This window comes from Bos mutus, chromosome 22 (assembly GCF_027580195.1).
Source record: "Bos mutus isolate GX-2022 chromosome 22, NWIPB_WYAK_1.1, whole genome shotgun sequence".
In the NCBI taxonomy this organism is placed as follows: domain Eukaryota; kingdom Metazoa; phylum Chordata; class Mammalia; order Artiodactyla; family Bovidae; genus Bos; species Bos mutus.
Window position 1 is genome coordinate 48,265,311 of NC_091638.1, and position 19,382 is coordinate 48,284,692.

The 19,382-nt window shown below is 40.0% G+C and overlaps 1 protein-coding gene across 9 annotated transcripts in view; it reads left to right on the plus strand.

Moving 5' to 3' along the window:
• Positions 1-19,382, plus strand: part of SFMBT1 (Scm like with four mbt domains 1) — a 115,800-nt gene that overhangs the window by 92,000 nt on the left and 4,418 nt on the right. For all 9 annotated transcript variants that reach the window (XM_070360573.1, XM_070360577.1, XM_070360571.1 and 6 more), the window contains 10 exons: positions 96-197; positions 1,509-1,659; positions 3,866-3,948; positions 7,710-7,836; positions 9,091-9,204; positions 10,962-11,004; positions 11,826-11,890; positions 14,438-14,577; positions 15,326-15,435; positions 16,158-16,333. In XM_070360573.1, coding sequence (XP_070216674.1) covers positions 96-197; positions 1,509-1,659; positions 3,866-3,948; positions 7,710-7,836; positions 9,091-9,204; positions 10,962-11,004; positions 11,826-11,890; positions 14,438-14,577; positions 15,326-15,435; positions 16,158-16,333 — 1,111 coding nt within the window. The remainder of the gene's footprint in view (positions 1-95; positions 198-1,508; positions 1,660-3,865; positions 3,949-7,709; positions 7,837-9,090; positions 9,205-10,961; positions 11,005-11,825; positions 11,891-14,437; positions 14,578-15,325; positions 15,436-16,157; positions 16,334-19,382) is intronic.

The following is a 19,382-nucleotide window of genomic DNA, read 5'->3' on the forward strand; positions in this document are numbered from 1 at the left end:
AAAAATTTAAAAAATGAGTAGTATTCAGCTATATGTTAGCGTAAAGTAAATGTGAAAATACTATATTTTATTTCCTCTTGGCCTTTGCATTTCAGGACAAGCGAGTGATCGGCACTCATTCATTCTCTGTAAATATGAAATTAGAAGCTGTGGACCCCTGGTCTCCTTTTGGCATCTCTCCTGCTACAGTTGTTAAGGTAAAATGGAGGCAACTATCTTGGTAAGAATTCTTGTTAGGGTGGCTGTTTTAGGAAATTGGTGGTGTTTTGATCGTTAGACTCTGCTAATCCAATCCATTGTTTCTCCTAAGCTGTGAGGTTAGAATTAGTTCTGTGCACATCTTACGTTTCTAATGTCCAACTCTTTGTGGTGCATTCCTTTTTCAGAGCTTGGTTGCCCCAGTTAACCAAAGCCTGGGTACCAGAGGAGTGGGGTGCACATTCTTTGGGGGCAGTCGTAGCTGTGTCCTATGGCAGTCCTCCATAACTAGAGGAGATCTAACCAGGAGGTAGCCCATGGTATCTGAAAAGTTTGGAGGCAGGCAGTGTCATCAGTGTCCAACTAGGTGCCAGGCTCCTTGGGTGAACAGGTGTGTGGAAAACAGTGGTCTTAGTGTCACAAGATTGAAAGTAGAGTTGTTCCAGCCATGGATTCCAGACGTAGACTTTTAATCTTTTGGAAGACTAACGAAAACAGGCTCTGGTTAGGAGTACGCACAAGAACAGGGCGGGTTGTCTGTGATGGTAACAGGCCCAGTTACTGGTTATGAGAACTGATGCATAAGGCAGAGAATTTTGTTTTAGGAGTAGAGCAGAAGTCCGTTTACTGAGAGTAGAACCAAAAGTCAGGTGTGACAAGAGGAGTGGTTACTTGGAAGCTGAATCATCTGACCTATTGAGATTTGAATTTTCCTTGTCTCAGAAGAGGATAATTCTTAGAACAAGAAGGGATCTTGAACCTGCAATGGGGCCAGAAAGTCCTTTCTGGAGTCTGAATGGTAGGTGGTAAGGAGCTAGGGGAGGTTCATAAAACCTTCTTTTTGGTATTTGAAACTAGGCTAGGATCTGATCTAATAAACTAGTGTAGCTGACTCCTCTCTAAGTCTGAACGAAGTTTTGTTCACAGCTCACACACTTGGATTTAAATCTAAGCTCTGTTTCTACCCGTCTGTGTAACATGGTGCAAGTTACTAACTTTTTTAAACTCAGTTTTCTTTTCTGCAAAATAGGATTGATAATGGTACCTCATTAGATTGTTAGAAAGATTAAAACTGAATTAATATTACATGAAAAGCATTTGATTAAAACAATACTGACATAAAGATAAGATTTATTGAGTGCTTAGTAGTAGTATTAAAACAGACTTAACGTTACTATTAATGTGGCTACGAACTTTTATAACATGTTTATTAGCTACACCAAAGAAATGGCATGTGTGTATGTGCACATGTATGTATATATGTACACAAAGAAAGTTTATCTATTTTGTGTGTTAAATTATACATACAGGTTTTTGATGAAAAGTATTTTCTGGTGGAAATGGATGATTTGCGACTGGAGAATCGTGGGCAGCGATCCTTCGTGTGTCACACCGACAGCCCTGGTATTTTCCCTGTGCAGTGGAGTCTGAAGAATGGTTTACACATCAGCCCCCCTCCTGGTGTGTATTCATTCTTTTCTCATTTGTTTGCTTGGGAATGAGATTTATCATGAGATTTATGAGATAAATGAGATTTATCAGGTGGCTTTACCTGGATCTTTTGTCCCCCCGCCTCCTCACACCCAGTCCAGTCCTTAGTGGTTTGGGGGCACAAGACAAGTATAAACAAAGACCTAGATTCCAGTTTCTACATATTTAAATGTTACAAGTTAAGCTTGTGCTGCTGTGCTATGCTTAGTCGCTCAGTTGTGTTGACTCTGCAAGCCTGTGGACTGTAGCCCCTCAGGCTCCTCTGTCCATGGGATTTCCCAGGCAAGAATAAAAGTTTGCCATTTTACTCCAGGGGATCTTCCTGACCCAGGGTTTGAACCCATGTCTCTTGCTTGCCAAGCAGATTCTTTACCACTGAGCCATCTGGGAAGCCCATAAATTAAGCTTGAAAACTAGGAAAGTATGTCCTACTACTTAGATAAATATCTTCATGACAACCTAGGATTCCATGCAGCCTCCATCTGTGTCTGTCAGGAGGCAGTAGGGGTGAGGGTAGGATGCAATGAGCTTTGGGAGCTGGCTTACAAGAAACAGCCTGAGAGCCAGAGTGAGGACGTGGATTGATGACTGTTCGGTTTCTGGACCTCCTCTTAAAGGGAGATGCTTTGGACTTCAGAGGGAGGATTTTGGTCAAGAGTAGAACTCAGGCTGTAAGTAGGAAAGTAGCAGCTCATTTTCCTCATGTTTGCAGCCTTGCAAAGTTTAACCTTTGACCCTTCAATTAAGGCTACTAAATATGACTTATTTGAGCTGAAATAAAAATTTTAATTTAGAGTATCTGGAAGTATAATATGTTTATCTGATTTTTATATCAGCAAGTCAGATTATTTGACTGGCGATGTATTATATTTTATTGGCAAGTCCTTGGTAAAATGTATCTTCACTTTCCAAATGGTGACTGCTGGAACACTGGACTGGGAGTGTTCTTTTCTGTTCACAAGAGTCACAGACTGTGAACCTTTGTCTTCCGTTCAGCCTTCATTTATCCAACAAACATTTGTGGAATGTTTGCGTTGAGCCAGGCCTTGGACTAGTCACTGGAGAAACAAAAGTGAGAACGACAGTTCCTGCGATGAGCAAATAGGGGAAAACAGTAGCAGAAGCCCCCTGGGTCTCCCTCATCAGTGACCAGACAGTGGGGGTGCCTGCCTGGTGAGGATGGAAGGGGTGGGGTACACACCTTCAGGAGCAAGTTCTTTGCGTGAATGCTCTGAACACCCCAAATTCCTTATCCTGTCTGCCGTCTTTTGTGAGAAGATAAAACATTTGTATTAAAGATATCAGCGCTCTCAGCATTTTTATAGACAATGCAGCTGTCTTTATAAATAGAAGGAAAGTAGTGGGTTTTGATTTCAAAATGGCAGGTGATTTACTGTCAGGAGTTGAAGTGGAGGCAGAGAAAATACGGTGCCAGTCTGAACCTGGGCAGAGGAGCTGGCTGCACATTGTAGGCTGGAGCAGTCTTATAGCCTGCTCTGTGCCTGTGGGGCACTGAACTCCGGGGACCAGAGAGAAGCACAGACCCAGCGGTGCAGTAGGGCTCAGTCAGCTCCTGGCACAGAGCCAGTGCCCTCAGGGTGTTGGTTTAGAGGGGCTTCTGCCAAGAACCCTGTAGACTGAAGCGAGGAATTAAGCTCAGTTTTTTTGTGTGAAATGAATTCATGACTCAGGTTATGGGAACATTGAGATTTTGTAGAAAAGGAAACTGTTGAGAGTATTAGTAGTAGCTACGACACATTTTAGGAAATAACTTTATGAAAGAAGTCTTCATTGATTTAACCAGTGCTGTAGGTTGTTTGCTATCTCTTTTCCTTTAGCGCCTAAGTTGTAATAGAAGGATAATGAGACTGGAATTATTAGCACAGATCAAATTCAGTCATAACTGTTTTAAAATCTTTTGTTAAATTGTCAACAGCTAATCATAAATACTGCTCAAATAAATGCTTGATTTGAAGTGTGAAAGTTGAAAATTCTCTCCAGAGTTGCTCTATTTTATAAAAATCAATAATACTTTAGATTTGATAGGATGTTTTTTCCTCTAAAATGATCAAGTCCTCAAATTAGCGAAATTAGAAGTCGTGGGTGGATACCAGCAGAGAGGTAAAGCCAGGCGAGCACGTGAAGTGTGAGTCATTGCTCTTTTGTCCCTGCCTAGGCTACCAGGGCCAGGACTTTGACTGGGCCGACTACCTCAAACAGTGTGGTGCTGAAGCTGCTCCCCAGAGGTGCTTCCCTCCGGTGAGAATCCCGTGCCCACAGGGCCACTGCTCCGGGGCTGTGGGGGACTGCTGCCTTCCTGCGCTGTAGTGATGTTTACTCTGAAGCCAGTTCTCTCATGCAACCCAGAAAAGCCTCTTGTTGCTTGTAATAAAATGGTCCAAGGAAAAGTTCATTTACTGCAGAAGTTAATTTGTTAATTTAATTAGCTTAACAGTTTTACTGGTTTATTTTTTTATTAGCTGAAATTATATGAATTTAAAATTTTAGTTTATGATTAATTTTGATAGTCCATTAAATATGAAAATATGTTGAAATATTAAGGGGTGAAAATTGTTAAACTTACTCATGGTTAACAAGGGCAAATAACAGTGAAAAGCTTAGGACATAAAACAGTAATTTCTTACTCTATCCAACTTTCCATGGCTTCCCTTCCCAGAAGTATTTACTTCCTATTCTTCTCACTGTTATTCTCATATTTATAGTTCTTTATTTATAATACACTGCTGTCTTTTGAGTTAATTTTAGATGTGTCTCTTGATTCTATATTATGATAAATGAGTAATCTGGCTATTTTACTACTTTTCTCCTCTGTCTTTCCTGTTTCTTCTTCCTATTAGGGTGATTTTACAATTTTTGGTTAAGTCTGAATTTGAGTATTTATGTTACCATGGACATTTAAGTGTTATTCACAGATTGTTGTTGTTCAGTCACCAAGTCCAACTCCCTGCCACCTGCATAGACTGCGGCATCCCAGGCTTCACTGTCCTTTGCCATCCCGGAGCTTGCTCAAATTCCTGTCCATTGAATTGGTGATGCTATCTAACTGTCTCATCCTCTGCCACCCTCTTCTCCTTTTGCCTTCACTCTTTCCCACCTGATGAGTAGTGCATTATTTTATGATTGCTTTCTCTTGTAATTTGTCCTCAAGTTAATAACTGCCTAGTTTTTCATAGCTTAATTTTCTTTGTTTCTTTGTTATAAAACTACCTTTTCCCACACCATTCAGTAGATTCTCAAAACTATTTGCACATCAGGAAATCTGTCATTTTTAAATTTTTTTTTAAAGAGACACCCCTCTTAGCAACCCCTTTCTAGACAGGTTACTCTCTTGGCTTGCTGTGTAGTTTTAATTCTGGAAACTGCTCTTCTCTGTGTCCCAAGGAATTGCCTCTCCCTTTTCTTTGGACTTGAAATTCCTGTTTTGTATATCTCATGGCCTCCTTTTTTTGGTTTACTCCCTTGTTTTTGATGGAGTCTGTCTTTCAAAAGCTTCCTGAAATGCAATGCAAGAGACATAAATTTTAGTAGACATTTTGTGTTTGAAAATATCTTCACTCAGCTAACTTGACTCATCATTTGGCTCAGTGTGGAATTTTAGGCTGAAAGTTATTTCATTGTAGAATTTTGAAAGCATCAATTGTTTTCTGCCTTCAGTTCAGTTCAGTCGCTCAGTCGTGTCTGACTCTTTGTGACCCTGTGAACTGCAGCACCCCAGGCTTCCATGTCCGTCACCAACTCCTGGAGCCTACTCAAACTCATGTCCATTGAGTCGGTGATGCCATCCAACCATCTCATCCTCTGTTGTCCCCTTCTCCTCCTGCCTTCAATATTTCCCAGCATCAGGGTCTTTCCAGATGAGTCAGTTCTTTGCATCAGGTGGCCAATGTAATGGAGTTTCAGCTTCAGCATCAGTCCTTCTAATGAATATTCAGGACTGATTTCCTTTAGGATGGACTGGTTTGATCTCCTTGCTGTCCAAGGGACTCTCAGAAGTTTCCTCCAACACCACAGTTCAAAAACATCAATTCTTTGGCACTCAGCTTTCTTTATTTATAGTCCAACTCTCACATCCATACATGACTACTGGAAAAAACACAGCTTTGACTAGACCTTTGTTGGCAAAATAATGTCCGTGCTTTTTAATATGCTGTCTAGGTTGGTCATAACTTTACTTCCAAGGAGCAAGCATCTTTTAATTTTATGGCTGTAGTCACCATCTGCAGTCTTTTTGGAGCCCCCCAAAATAAAGTCTGTCACTGTTTCCATTTATTTGCCATGAAGTGATGGGACTGGATGCCATGATCTTAGTTTTCTGAATGTTGAGTTTTAAGCCAACTTTTTCACTCTCCTCTTTCACTTTCATCAAGAGGCTCTTTAGTTCTTCTTCACTTTCTGCCATAAGGGTGGTGTCATCTGCATATCTGAGGTTATTGATATTTCTCCTGGCAATCTTGATCACAGCTTTGGTTCATCCAGTCCAGCATTTCTCATGATGTACTCTGCATGTAAGTTTATTTAAGTAAATAAATATGTAAGTTTTCTACCTTACAGTGTTGGTATTGAGAAGTTAAAAGACATTCTTATTCTTGGTCTCTCATATATGACCTGCCTTTTGCTCTGTCCCTGGAAGATTATAGAATCTCTTTTGTCACTACATTTCAATGTGAAACCATGGCTTGGCCCATCTTCACCCATGTGCTGGTGCGTGGAGAGCGGATTCTCTCTGGACCTTTGCCTCTCTGTGCTGGGAAGCTGTCTTGAATCTCTTCTTTGATTCCTTTTCTCTCTCTCTTTTTTCCTTCTGAAATTTCTCATTTTGTTGGCCCTCTGGATCAGGCCTCTAATCCCCCACACCGCCTGCCCCCTCCCCAGCACCTTTCCTACTTCTTAGGACTTTTTTCCCTTGCTTTCTGGAAGATTTCCTAAACTTTATGTTTCAACTCTTGTTTTGAGTTTTTAATTTTTGATATCACATTTTAAAAAATAGTTTCTTTTTGTCTGTGTTCGGTGGGTTGCATGGGCTTGTCTCTCGATGCAGCAAGTGGGGCTGCTCTCTATTGCGTGCACAGGTTTCTCGTTGTGGTGACTTCTCTTGTTGCAGGGCACACATGGTCGGTAGTTGCAGCTCTCGGGTTCTAGAGCAAAGGCTTAATAGTTGTGGTGTATGGGCTTAGTTGCTCCTCAGTTTGTGGGATTTTCCCAGACCAGAGATCAAACCTGTGTCTCCTGCTTTGGCAGCTGGATTCTTTATCACTGAGCCACTAGGGAAGCTCTGATATCACATTTTTAACTTTTAAAACCTATTTCTTATCTCTGAATATTTGTTTTTAATAACATGCTATTCTTATTTTAAAGATGTGGCAATGTTTCTTATCTTTCAGAGGATGTTAATTACTCCTGCTTTTTTTGTGATGATTCTTCTTGCATAATCTGGTTTCTCCAAGTTGCTTATTTTATCTGTTTTTGTCTCTAGCTTTATTATCTTTAGATACCTGTTAATTCCTCGGTAGGATTTGTTTGATTATATTTAAGAAATCGGGACTAAAAGAAAAGGCTGATTGGAAGCTCTGAGCATGTAGGTAGCACTTGTCCATCTTGAACTACCCAGTTGGGAAGGATCTGGCTGGCCATTTGTTGGAGAAACCTAAATCCATATCTTTATGTGTTCCTTCTTGTGCTTGTCATATTAACACAAGAAGTCTCTTTGAGTCCATTGCATGGCACGTAGAGGCAGAGGCTGGGCCTCCTGGCATTCCGTATGGTAATCCCTGTTTTGGACAGCATGCACACCCTCAACTGTTCCTGTGTCCTCCTGCCCAGGGATCTGATGTTTTACTGCCTAGAGGATAAGTCTCATCTTCTTTAGGGAGGGGAAGGGACAGTTATCCTGGGGTGTGGAATAGAGGAGTTACTCTGGGATTAAATGTTACTTGGAAAGATCTCTCAGATGAGCACATGAGTGAATATTGAGTATGTTATTTGATGAATTTATTTTCTAGTCAATTTCTGAGCATGAATTTAAGGAGAACATGAAGCTTGAGGCAGTGAACCCTCTTCTCCCTGAAGAAGTGTGTGTTGCCACCATTACTGCAGTGAGAGGCTCCTACCTGTGGCTCCAGCTAGAGGGTGAGTGTCAGCTCCCCTGAGAAGCCTTCCTCTGAACACTCTTCGTTGCCTTCCTGTTTACCCCTGTAATGTGACTTGTTCAACTTAATTGATTAACTAAATAAGGTTCTTGTTCAGAGACTTCTAATTTATAATTTAAGACCTAAAAAGTTGTCTTCCTGTCCTTGACCTTCAAATTTTAGGAAATGAATTTGAATAAAAGCCTTCACTTATAGGGTCCCCTGTTTTCTTGAAGGGGAAAATATAGATTAAACAATATATATTTTGATATGACCAAAATATATGAGCTTGAGCATTAATAACCAGCTTATTCAAGAGATTATACTTTGGTTGTCCCCAACTAGAAGTACCAAAAAGTATGTGAAATTGACAAGATATACTAAAAGTAATACTCAGTGATGGAACTGGTTTGTGAACAGAAAGTAGTATATGAGTACTCATCTCTACAACTAACTATGTTTGGCCTGGATTTTTTTTTATTATTATTATTCATTCCCGGATAGCCAGACTCGGTTCTTATGTTGTTCCCAGTTTGCAGAGTTAGTGTTTAACACAGGGATCAAGAACCATATTAGGTATACATGTTTATGCAGCCCCTTCTGAGCAACTTGTCTTTATCAGTTTCTGATTTGAGCTACCTTTTCTACCTCTTGGCTTGTGCCTGAGTACCAGAACTGATGTTTTTTAAATGAGTAGAACTATAACTTTTGCCTTTTATTTTCCAGTTATTTCATGGAATTCACTACCATATTTGTCTACCATCTGAATATTACTAGTAGTTCTACTAGCTTATTTGCTGTTCCCTAACTAAGGGTCACCCTGTACATTGACTGCCCGTTTTGATCATTATTGGGGGACAGTTTACTCTTTTATAAATGTTTGTTGCACATGAAAAAGTATGTGTGTATTTGCTCTGCCGTGTCTGACTCTTTGCCAGTCTATGGACTGTAGCCCACCAGGCTCCTCTATCCATGGACTTTTCTAGGTAAGAATACTGAGGCAGGTTACCATTTCCTGCCGACTGCAGTAACTCTTCCCGACCCAAGGGCTTGTGTCTCCTGCATTGGCAGGCGGATTCTTTACCACTATGCCACCTGGGCAGAAGTATGACTTTTGTAAAGGAAACTTGCTAAAGAAACTTTGTGTCCTTTGCAACAGTAGAACACTGGATACTGTCTACTAGAACACTGTCTAGGAAGTAGTTTATGAAGAAACTATTCAGTGGTCTTAAAATTGTTTTTTAAATCTAAACAGGTTCTAAGAAGCCCATACCTGAATTTATTGTGAATGTGGAATCAATGGATATATTTCCTTTGGGCTGGTGTGAAACCAATGGCCATCCCCTTAGCACTCCTCGCCGAGCACGAGGTAACTGTCTACTTCTGGGTTGAAGGTTTGATTGTTAAATAGTATGTTGTTTGGCTGTTATCAAGAGGGATGAATCTGGACATTTGAGAGAACAATAAAATTATATTCTGGTTATCCGTTCCTGCCTAGGAAATTATTCATTGCAACAAAACATTTATTATCTCACAGTTTCTATGGGTTAGGAATCTGACACAACTTTGCTGGGACCTCAGCATCGAGTCTCCGGTGAGGCCACATTTCAGGGTGTCAGGAGGGCTCTTGTCATCTCAAGGCCCAACTGGGGGAGGGTGTGCTTCCAAGTTTACTCAGATGTTTGTGGGCAAGAATTCATTTCCTTGTGGGCTGCGAGGCTGAGGGCCTCTGTTCCTTGCTGGCTGTCAGTTGGAGGCTTAGTTCAGTTTCTTCCCATTTGGGTTGCTTCATGGGGACACTCACAGCACAGCAGTTGGCTTCCATCAGAGCCAACAACTGTGAGAGGAAGAGATTGAGCAAGAGGCAAGTGCCCATGTTTAGTAACCTAACTCTAAAGTGTTCCTGCCCCTTACTTTTAAATATTGAAAGGTATTTGTATACCATAAAATAACCTCCTTTAAAGTACAGTTGACCCTTGAACAGTACGAATTTAAACTGTGTGGGTCTACTTATACATGGTTTTTTCAATAAATATATACGTCAGTACTGCATGAGCCCTGGTTGGTTGAATCTATGGGTGAAGAACTGCACCTGCAGAGACTGGAATGTAAATTTATACATGGATCTTTGAGTGCATGGGGGTTGGCACTCTAACCCCTGCATTGTTCAAAGGTCACCTGTTTTTAAAACCTAGTTCTGTGTATACTTAAGTAGCAAATACTAGAAATACGTATTGATATGTCTTTATACAGAAAGCCAAAGTAATATTTTTATGCCTCCCTAGGCCAGCTAGCTTCATTTTATATCCAGAGGATATAAAATTGTATAGCTGCTTTGGATAACAGCCTGGCAGATCCTCAGAGTATTAAATATAGTTATATACTCATGAGAAATGAAAACATATATCCACAGAAAAACGTGTACACAAATGTTCATGCTGGAAACAGTCCAAATGTCCATCAGCTGATGCATGGATAAACAAATGTTATATCTCCATAATGTGGAGTAGTCTGAAATATAAAGGAATGAGGTATTAATACACACCAGAATGTGGATGAAGTCTGAGAACATTATGCTAAGTAAAAGCCAGTCACAAAAGAGCACACGTTGTATGATTCCATTTATAGGAACAGGCAAATCTAGAGAGAGGAAAAGTAGATTGGTAGTTGCCTAGGGCTCAGGGGTGGTAAATAAAGAGGTGATTGCTATGGGGTACCAGGTTTCTTTTTGAGATAATAAAAATATTCTCAAATCAATTGTGGTAATCATTGCCCAACTCTCTGAATATACTAAAGACCAGTAAACTGTGTGTAGTTGTCCCTCAGTATACACAGGGGATTGGTCCCAGGATCTGCCATGGATACCAAAATCTGTAGCTGTACATGTCCCATAGTTGGCCCTCTGTCTCTGCAGTTTTGCGTCTGAGGAACCGGCCAACCTCAGATGGTGCAGTACTACAGTAATTACTGTTGAAAAAGTTCCTGTATAAGGAGACCCGTGCAGTTCAAACTCATGTTGTTCAAGGGTCAGCTGTAAGCAAATATTAGCTTAATGCATATGTAACTTTCCTTTGTCTTTTTATTTTTCTTGACATTTATTTATGGATTTTTTTTTTCTTTGTACAGTACACAAACAGAGGAAAATTGCAGTGGTTCAACCAGAAAAACAGTAAGTAATAAAAAGTATGTTAAATAGAAGAAGGAAACATAAAAATGTTTCTGTTCTTCATCTGTTAAAAAAAAAATTAGTACAGATCTTCCTCAGCTTATACTGGGATCATGTCCCAAAAAAGCTAATGTAAGTTGAAAATATCATAAGTTGAAAAATGCATTTTACATCCTTAACCTACCAAACATCGTAGCTTTGCCTAACTTAAACATGCTCAGGACACTTATATTAGCCTCCAGGGTGGAAGAATCATCCGCCACAAGGAACACCCAACTAATATATTGACTGCTCTACTGAAAGCAAAGAACAGAATGGTTTTAAGTGTATTGATTGTTCACCTTGTGATCTCCTGGCTGACGGTTTGCTGCCCAGGATCGTGGATCATCCCGCATAACATTAGCCAGGGAAAAGATCAAAAGTCAAAGTATAGTTTCTGCTGAATGCATATTGCTCTTGCACCTTCATTAAGTTGAAATATCATAAAGTGAAACCACTGTCAAGCAGAGATCATCTGCAGTTTACTTGTGTTTTGAGAGGCCCACAAGGCAGTCTGTAGTTTGCTGCTCACATAAATGCAAGTTCGTTTGAATGTGCAGTATCACAGCACTGTCTACATACTGTTGTTTTCCCCTTAGAACATATAAATAGCTTTTAAAACAATTGCTTTTTTTAAAAAAAGTATGATCAAGGAAGCACTTTTTGCTACAGATTTTGCAGTCTGCCACATTTGCTTTCTTCTTAGATTTGAAGGAAAGTAATCCTCACATTTTATTGACCTTAAAGGCTATCTCATTACATTTTGTTGCTTTTTCTTGATGCAGAATACCATCCTCAAGGACTGTCCATGAGGGTCTGAAGAATCAGGAGCTGAGCTCCACAGACTCAGGTATAAGTTCAGACAGTCTTAGGAAAAGATGACCTTTAATTTCCTGTAGTGGACTTTATCTAAAAATAACTTAAGTTTATTGGAGTAGCTTCATAGAGGGATCTCTTAATTGTGATTTTAAAGAGTTACAACTGTCTTAAGATATACTCAGTTTACTAATTATCTTTAGGCTAGTATTTCTGTGTGTTTATAATATTTTAGCTATTATTTACTGATCACTTGGCAGTGTTAAAGGCTCTGGAGGTCAATATATTATCCCTGAGTTTCATAAAGAACCTGAGGCTCTCCAGATTGTGCTCTTTTTTTAAACTGGGTGGTTGAAAGATAGATGTTTATTTTTCTTTAAAACCTTTCTATGATATACACACTATATTTTGTCTATATTTTGCAAAAACAGACAGACAGACAGCAACACTGAAAAACATCCTGTAGGCAATACCTGTTAAATGAGACAGGGCTCCTTGTTGGAGGCCAAGCTGTTGACCAGGACTCCTTGGCTCCCTCTTGCTGGTTATATGACACGTAGCATCTTGGCTCTGTGTTTTAGCACACCTTAAGCTTTTGGGTGGTATTCAGTGAATGCCTCAGAAAGAAACCAAAGCACAGAGAGGTCACACAGCTTATAGTAAAAGGGTGAGAAAGGGAACTCATATTTCTCAAGTTCAAAACTTGCACTTTTGTCTCTTCTACCCACTGCCTTTTTGTAACATCATGGAGGATCAGGGCTGTGCATTTCTTTATTTTTGTTGTATTACTGACCATTCTAATGCCCACTAAAACCACAGAATTAAGATATTAATATCTCATGTGATCATAGCCAAAGTCTTTTTGCTTTGGGTTTTGTTGTAGGTCAAGTTACCTTGGAAGCAGAGCCTGAGATTGATATTTGCATGTAGGAGTTTCAGGGGAGTGCTTTTGGGAACACTTCTGGGAAGACTTGAAGGACACAGGACTGGGCAGGGGGAGAAGTTGAGGCACAGTGCAGTTGTAATAGGATTCCTTTCCAGCCCCACAGGGAGCCCTGGAGCTGGTGGAGCCGCTGAGTGTTGCTAGCAGAGGTGTGGTGGCCATACCCTAGTGTTCCCTCAGTGGTCAGCTATGGAAGTGAGCTCTTCCTCCCTCCCCACCTCACAGAGGGTGGGGCCTTGGGCCAGGTAGCTCTCTCCTCCTGAGGGGCAGTTCTAGACGGAGGGTGATTCCAGGATAGACTCACAACTGAGAGCTGTAAACTGCCAGCATTTCCTGGAGCAGGGTGCATCCCCAGAGGGGACCTGGGTGACAGAGATCAAATGGAAAAGTGGGCCCCTACATGTGCTAAGACTGAGTTCTTGGGAATTTCCTGGTGGTCCAGTGGATAGGACTCCATGCTTTCACCGCTGTGGCCCCAGGTTCAATCCCTGGTTGAGAAACAAAGAATCCTGCAAGTCATGCAGCGTGGCCTACGAATAAATTAACTAACTAAATAAATAAAAGACTGTGTTCTTAATTAGAGTGTGAACACCGTGTCCTGCTGGGTGCTGTCGGCACTGGGCAAGGGACTTTCCTAGTGGTCCAGTGGCTAAGACTTGGGCTTCCAACGCAAGGGGCCTGGGTTCAGTCCCTGGTCAGCGAACTAGATCCCACATGGTGCAACTAGGAGTTCACATGTGCAACTTAAAAGAGATCCTGCATTCTGCAACAAAGGTGCAGTGCAGCCATATAAACAAATAAATATTTTTTAAAAACTGGACAGTTTACATACACTTTTCCTTTGGGTTAACAAGGCTGTCATCAGAAGAGCTTCTCTTTGCGTTGTCTGAAAGTAGATGTTATAGTGTTTTTGAATTTTTTTTTTTATATTTAGTAGCTGAATTGCCAACTACTCAATATGAGGGGTTAAAAAAACATTATATTGGAGTACAGTATTCATACAAAAAATAGTTGAACAGAGGGTTCTCTAGGCCCAGTTACACCCCACAATACCTGAAGAATTTAGAGATGGGGTTGCAGCATGCTTTTAGCCCTCTGAAGAATCCCAGTGATGGGAGGGCTCCTGCATCATCAGAGGCTGCCAGTGTACTGGTGCTAAGTCACTTCAGTCGTGTCTGACTCTGTGTGACCCCATAGACGGCAGCCCACCAGGCTCCCCCGTCCCTGGGATAGTTCAGTGGTTTTAAGGGACAAACCGTAGTTCTGGATATTCACCATCACTGTCTAGAAATATTCTAGAACTGATTGTTGAGTTGTTGGTCTTCAGAAATTATCATGAGTTCTCAAAGTAAATCCTCCACTTCCTGTAGTGATAGAAGCATGGGGCTCTGGAACAATATTGCACTAACCAGGAGTTAATCTGCAGTAAATCAGGATATTCAATTTCAGCAGAGTGATAGCCCTATAATATACTTTTTGTTAAGTATAAGGTATTTCACACTCAGACTGCATGTGAAGCTTCAAAATAAGTCCTGACTTTATATAATAGTGGATATACTGGTTTTTTCTTCAGTAATCTTGCTTTAGAAGCGTAGGGTAGCATTCTGTTCTGAATATTTGTTTTTCTTCATTTCTCAGTTGTGATTAATGGAAAATATTGCTGTCCAAAGATATACTTCAACCACCGTTGCTTCTCAGGGCCATATCTTAACAAAGGAAGGATCGCTGAGCTGCCTCAGTGTGTGGGACCCGGGAACTGTGTCCTGGTCCTCAGAGAGGTAAGGTTCCTGCCTAGAGTATAAGAACTTAAAGAAATTTCACAGCTGTCTCATAGACTCATTTAGACAAGGATCAGCATGCCATAGATGTGACACCTTCAGGTTTTATCAAAAGTGACTCACATTTCTCGTGTCTTGAACAATGAACCAGGCACGTGAATATTTTTTGCTCCATAGGGAACATTCAGTTGAGCAGTTCTTCACGTGGCAGTTCATCTCTGTCACTGTAGAAAAGTCTTCTGTTAGAGCCCACATGGTCCTCATGCATGACCATGAGAGGTGTCTAAGCCTGAGAGGCTGTGTGGCGTTAACCTGGGACCATGACAGAGTTACATACATACCTGCTGGGCTTGTGCTTCCCCACCAGCGTGCCACACTCCAGGCAACAGATGTGAGGTTATCAAACCTTTCAGGCCTTAGGGTGGCGAGGCTGTGTCTGGAGAGGCTGAAGCTTCTGTGTGTCTCATGACTGGTAAAGGATTGGGAAGCATATGCTAAGAGTAATTCTTGGTTTGTTGCGCCTATTCCTTTCTGACCATAATGTTTAGAATATTTAAGAGGGTCTCATTACTGTCTTACTTGCAACTATGGTCAACTGTCATATCTTCAGTACTATTATTTTGTTAATGCTTATTAATTAATATGACTAGACTTAATCACCTAGGTGACATTCTAGGGGATAGGAAGGTTCTAATGGTCTGCTTTGCTTTTTCCCAACCCAAATTTCTGCCTTAAAAATGGAGCACAGGTCCTCACTTTACTGATCAATGCAGCCTATAAACCCAGCCGTGTCCTTCGGGAGCTGCAGCTGGACAAAGACTCTGTGTGGCATGGATGTGGGGAGGTCCTCAAGGCCAAGTGAGTAGGCGCCTCCGCCCTTTTTTCTCACTCATCCTCAACGGGTGTTTTCGCGGAAAAAGTTAGGGTGCTTCTGTTCCCTGGGGCAGTCCTTCCTCAGCTCTGTGGTAAAGGACCAGCTTTGTTTTCTTTGTTTAAGTTGACATCCTATTGTGAGCCAATCCTATTATAAAATATAGTAAAAGTGAGTTACAGGAAATAAGGAATTTAGAAGATATAAAATGCAAGAACAGCTTTTTTGTTATCAGATTTAAGAGCCATAAAATTACTTTGGCAAGTTACTGTGAAAGTTTGTAAACATTTGCTTTTGTTTTCTGACCTGATTTTGTCATGGATGGGGGGGTAGGGCAGTTGGCTGGTTTTATTGGTCTGTGGCTCATACCCATGTATCACTGCTTCAGGATCAAGGAAGACTCAGTAAGAGTCACTGTTTTTTTAGTAGTTAGTGTAGAAGTTATTATTTGAAGACCTGAAACTTAGAAACAGAAAGCAGGAACTTTATTTTGCTAATTTAAAAAACTCAGCTTTTAGCTGTCACAGCTTACTAGATTATAAATTTAAGTACAATATAAATTTGTCATTGTTTTCAGAATCCTCAAACTGTAAGGGACATATAATACTCTAAGAAGCAAAAATATTTTTCAGGTCTGTTAATATACTTGATTTTTCTCTGTGGAATCACTTGCCCAATATATTTGGTGTCTGATGTCTTCCAATGGCAGATACAAAGGAAAGAGCTATCGAGCTACTGTCGAGATAGTGAAAACAGCAGATCGGGTGACTGAATTCTGCCGGCAAACCTGTATCAAACTGGAGTGCTGTCCTAACCTCTTCGGTCCACGAATGGTTCTGGATAAGTGTTCTGAGAACTGTTCTGTTCTTACAAAGACTAAGTATAGTGAGTCAACTTTTTCAGATTTGTTCACTAATAGCAGCTGACCATACCTCATCTCCTGCAAACTTTTAATTTTGCAGATATTCAGATATAGCTGAGGGACACAAACATCCTGTATAAAGGGCCAGATAATATTTTAGGCTATATTTTGCATATTTTAATATGACTAGACTTAAATCACCTGGGTGACATTCTAGGGAATAGCAAGGTTCTAATGTTCTACTTGTCTCCTTCCCAACCCAAATTTCTGCTTTAAAAATGGAGCTCAGGTCCTCACTTTACTGATCAACGCAGCTTATAAACCCAGTCATGTCCTTCGGGAGCTGCAGCTGGACAAAGACTCTGTGTGGCATGGATGTGGGGAAGAATATGCTTTTGCATATTCTTTTTCTGTTTTATTTTCATTTTTTAAAAGAACACTTTTAAAAATGTAAACCAAAACAGGCCATGGCCACATGTGGACTATGGGCCCTAGTTTGCCAACTTTTATGTACAAACGGTGTATAAGTTAGCTTTTGCCTTTAATAGGATATATAATCCGTTTTTACAGTCTGCAACTATTTATGTGTCCACTGTGTGCCACTACTGTTCTAGCACTGGAATACAAATGTAAAGAAAAAAATTCCTTCTCATTGAGTTTACATCTTAATGTGGGATACAGATAGTAAACAAGTGAAAAAGCAGAAGTGCTATGGAGAAAAATGAAGCAAAGCAGGAGAGTGAGGAAGGCTAGCAGTTGGGATGTTGTTCATACAGGTGGCCAAGGAAGACTTCCTGGCAGATAACAACCTGAAGGAAGCAGCCAGCCATGCAGACTTCGAGGGAAGAGGCAGGAGTATGTTGTAACAACACCTGCTACCTCTCATTGCTTATCTTTTCCCTTGTGAAGCTGCAAAAAGAAAAAATCACACAGAATGAAAATTTTAAAATATTGATTTATTTTGCTGCACGGGATCTTAGCTGTGGCACACAGGATCTTTAGTTGTAGCATGCAGGATCTAGTTCTCTGACCAGGGATCAAACCCAGGCCCCCTGCATTGGGAGCTCTGAGTCTTAGCCACTGGACCACCAGCTGCTGCTGCTGCTGCTGCTGCTGCTGCTGCTGCTAAGTCGCTTCAGTCGTGTCTGACTCTGTGTGACCCCATAGACCACCAGGAGGTCCCCAAAATGAAGATCTTAATTTGGAGTCTTGTCAAGGCATTGTACCCAGAGACAAAATTCTGATCCTACTTTTCCTTAAATCCTACAAGCCCTGGTATACTTAGGAGAATTAATATAGAGGTGGATTTTACCCTGTTAAACTTGAAGATTTCTCTTAAGGCACTCTAATTTTGTGTGTCTTTAATTTTACATGTGGGCAAATCACCTAAGGATCTTGGTGAAGTGGAGATTCTGATTCTTCAGGGTGTATCTGGGGCCTAAGTGTCTGCATTTCCAACAAGATCCCAGATGCTGGTGATGCTGCTTATCCAAGGTCCATATTTAGCATGACAGGTTTTCTAATCAGTATATGAATCACAAAATCATATAAGAGTCTTACCTTCTTGTTTCCACTTACATTTATTGGAATGTAAACTTCTTAAGAGTGGGGTTTGTCTAGCTTATTACTGTTGTGTCAGATTCAGTACTTAGTTAGGCAGATTGCAATGATTAGGAGCTAAGTGAAATGTACTGTTCATATAAGCACATGTTTTAAGCACACCAATTTGAGCCTTCGGTATTATTTGGATTATGTTACACTTTTTGTCTGAATTTATTTTTCACAATGAGATAATTGAAATTAGCCTAGACTTTAGTAGGAGTCCTTATAATTTTTCCCAATTAGTAATTTAAGTAATATCAAATGGATTTATATTCTCTAGTATTCATTTAGAAAAATTACATTATATTTTGATATTACTTTAATGTATAGCTCAGAGTTAAACTATATATGTGTTATTTTTTGAAGTATTTTTACATTCTATAATTCATATGAAAATACAGAGGACCTAAAAATAGTCATAACAATTCTGACAAGAATAAAGTTGGAGGACTTATTCTGACTTCAAGTTTTACCATAAACTATAGAAATCAAGAGTGTAGTATTGATGAAAGAATAGTCAAATCGAGTGATGGGACAGAATAGAGGGTCCAGAAAGAGAGACAAACGTGTAGCTACAAGATTTTCAACAAAAATGACTAATAGGAAAGGAATTTCTTTCAACAAATGGCACTGGTACAGTTGGACATCTAAATTGAAAAGGCAAAAACAAAACTCCTTGGTTCCACCTCACTATAGACAAAAATTAATTCAAGGTATGTCATAGACCTCTTGTAAAACTAAAACTATAAAGCTTCTAGAAGAAAACAAGAAAAGTACCTCAAGATTTTGAGCTAGGTAAAAGTTGCTTAGAGAGGACACAGAATTCACTAACTAACCTGAAGGAAAAACTAATACATTCAACACTACAAAGTTAAACCTTTTGTTCTTTTAATGATAGTATTTATAAAAGGAAAAGACAGTGCACAGTCTTGGAGAAAAAACCTCATTGTTTGTTTGTTTTGGCATCCCTGAACGGCACAGAGGGGAAAAGGTTCTTTGTACGCACATGCAGCAGAGAACTTGTCTCCAGAATATACTAAAACTCACAACTCACTAAAAAGAGAAGTTTTAAAACTGGAGAAAGCTGGTAGTTGTACAACATTGTGACTACATTAACAGGACTCAATTGTATGTATTTATATGTTTAGTTGTCATGTGATTTTATCTCAATTTAAAAATAAGATAAATAAAAAGAGGAATTAATCTGAAATTAGTGGTGGTGGATTTATCTGTGTCTAAAAACCACTGAATATGTACACTTACAAATGGTGGGTTTTATGTTATATGAATTACATCTCAATTTTAAAAAATGAAATAAGCAGAGAAAACTGTTTTAAAAAGTGAATAAAAGACTTGAATAGGCACTTCACCAAAAAAGTGGCCAAAAGCACATGAAAATGTGCCCAGTAGCATTAGCTGTCAGGGAAATGCAGGTTTAAACTATGATGAAAAATTACTATGTATCCACTA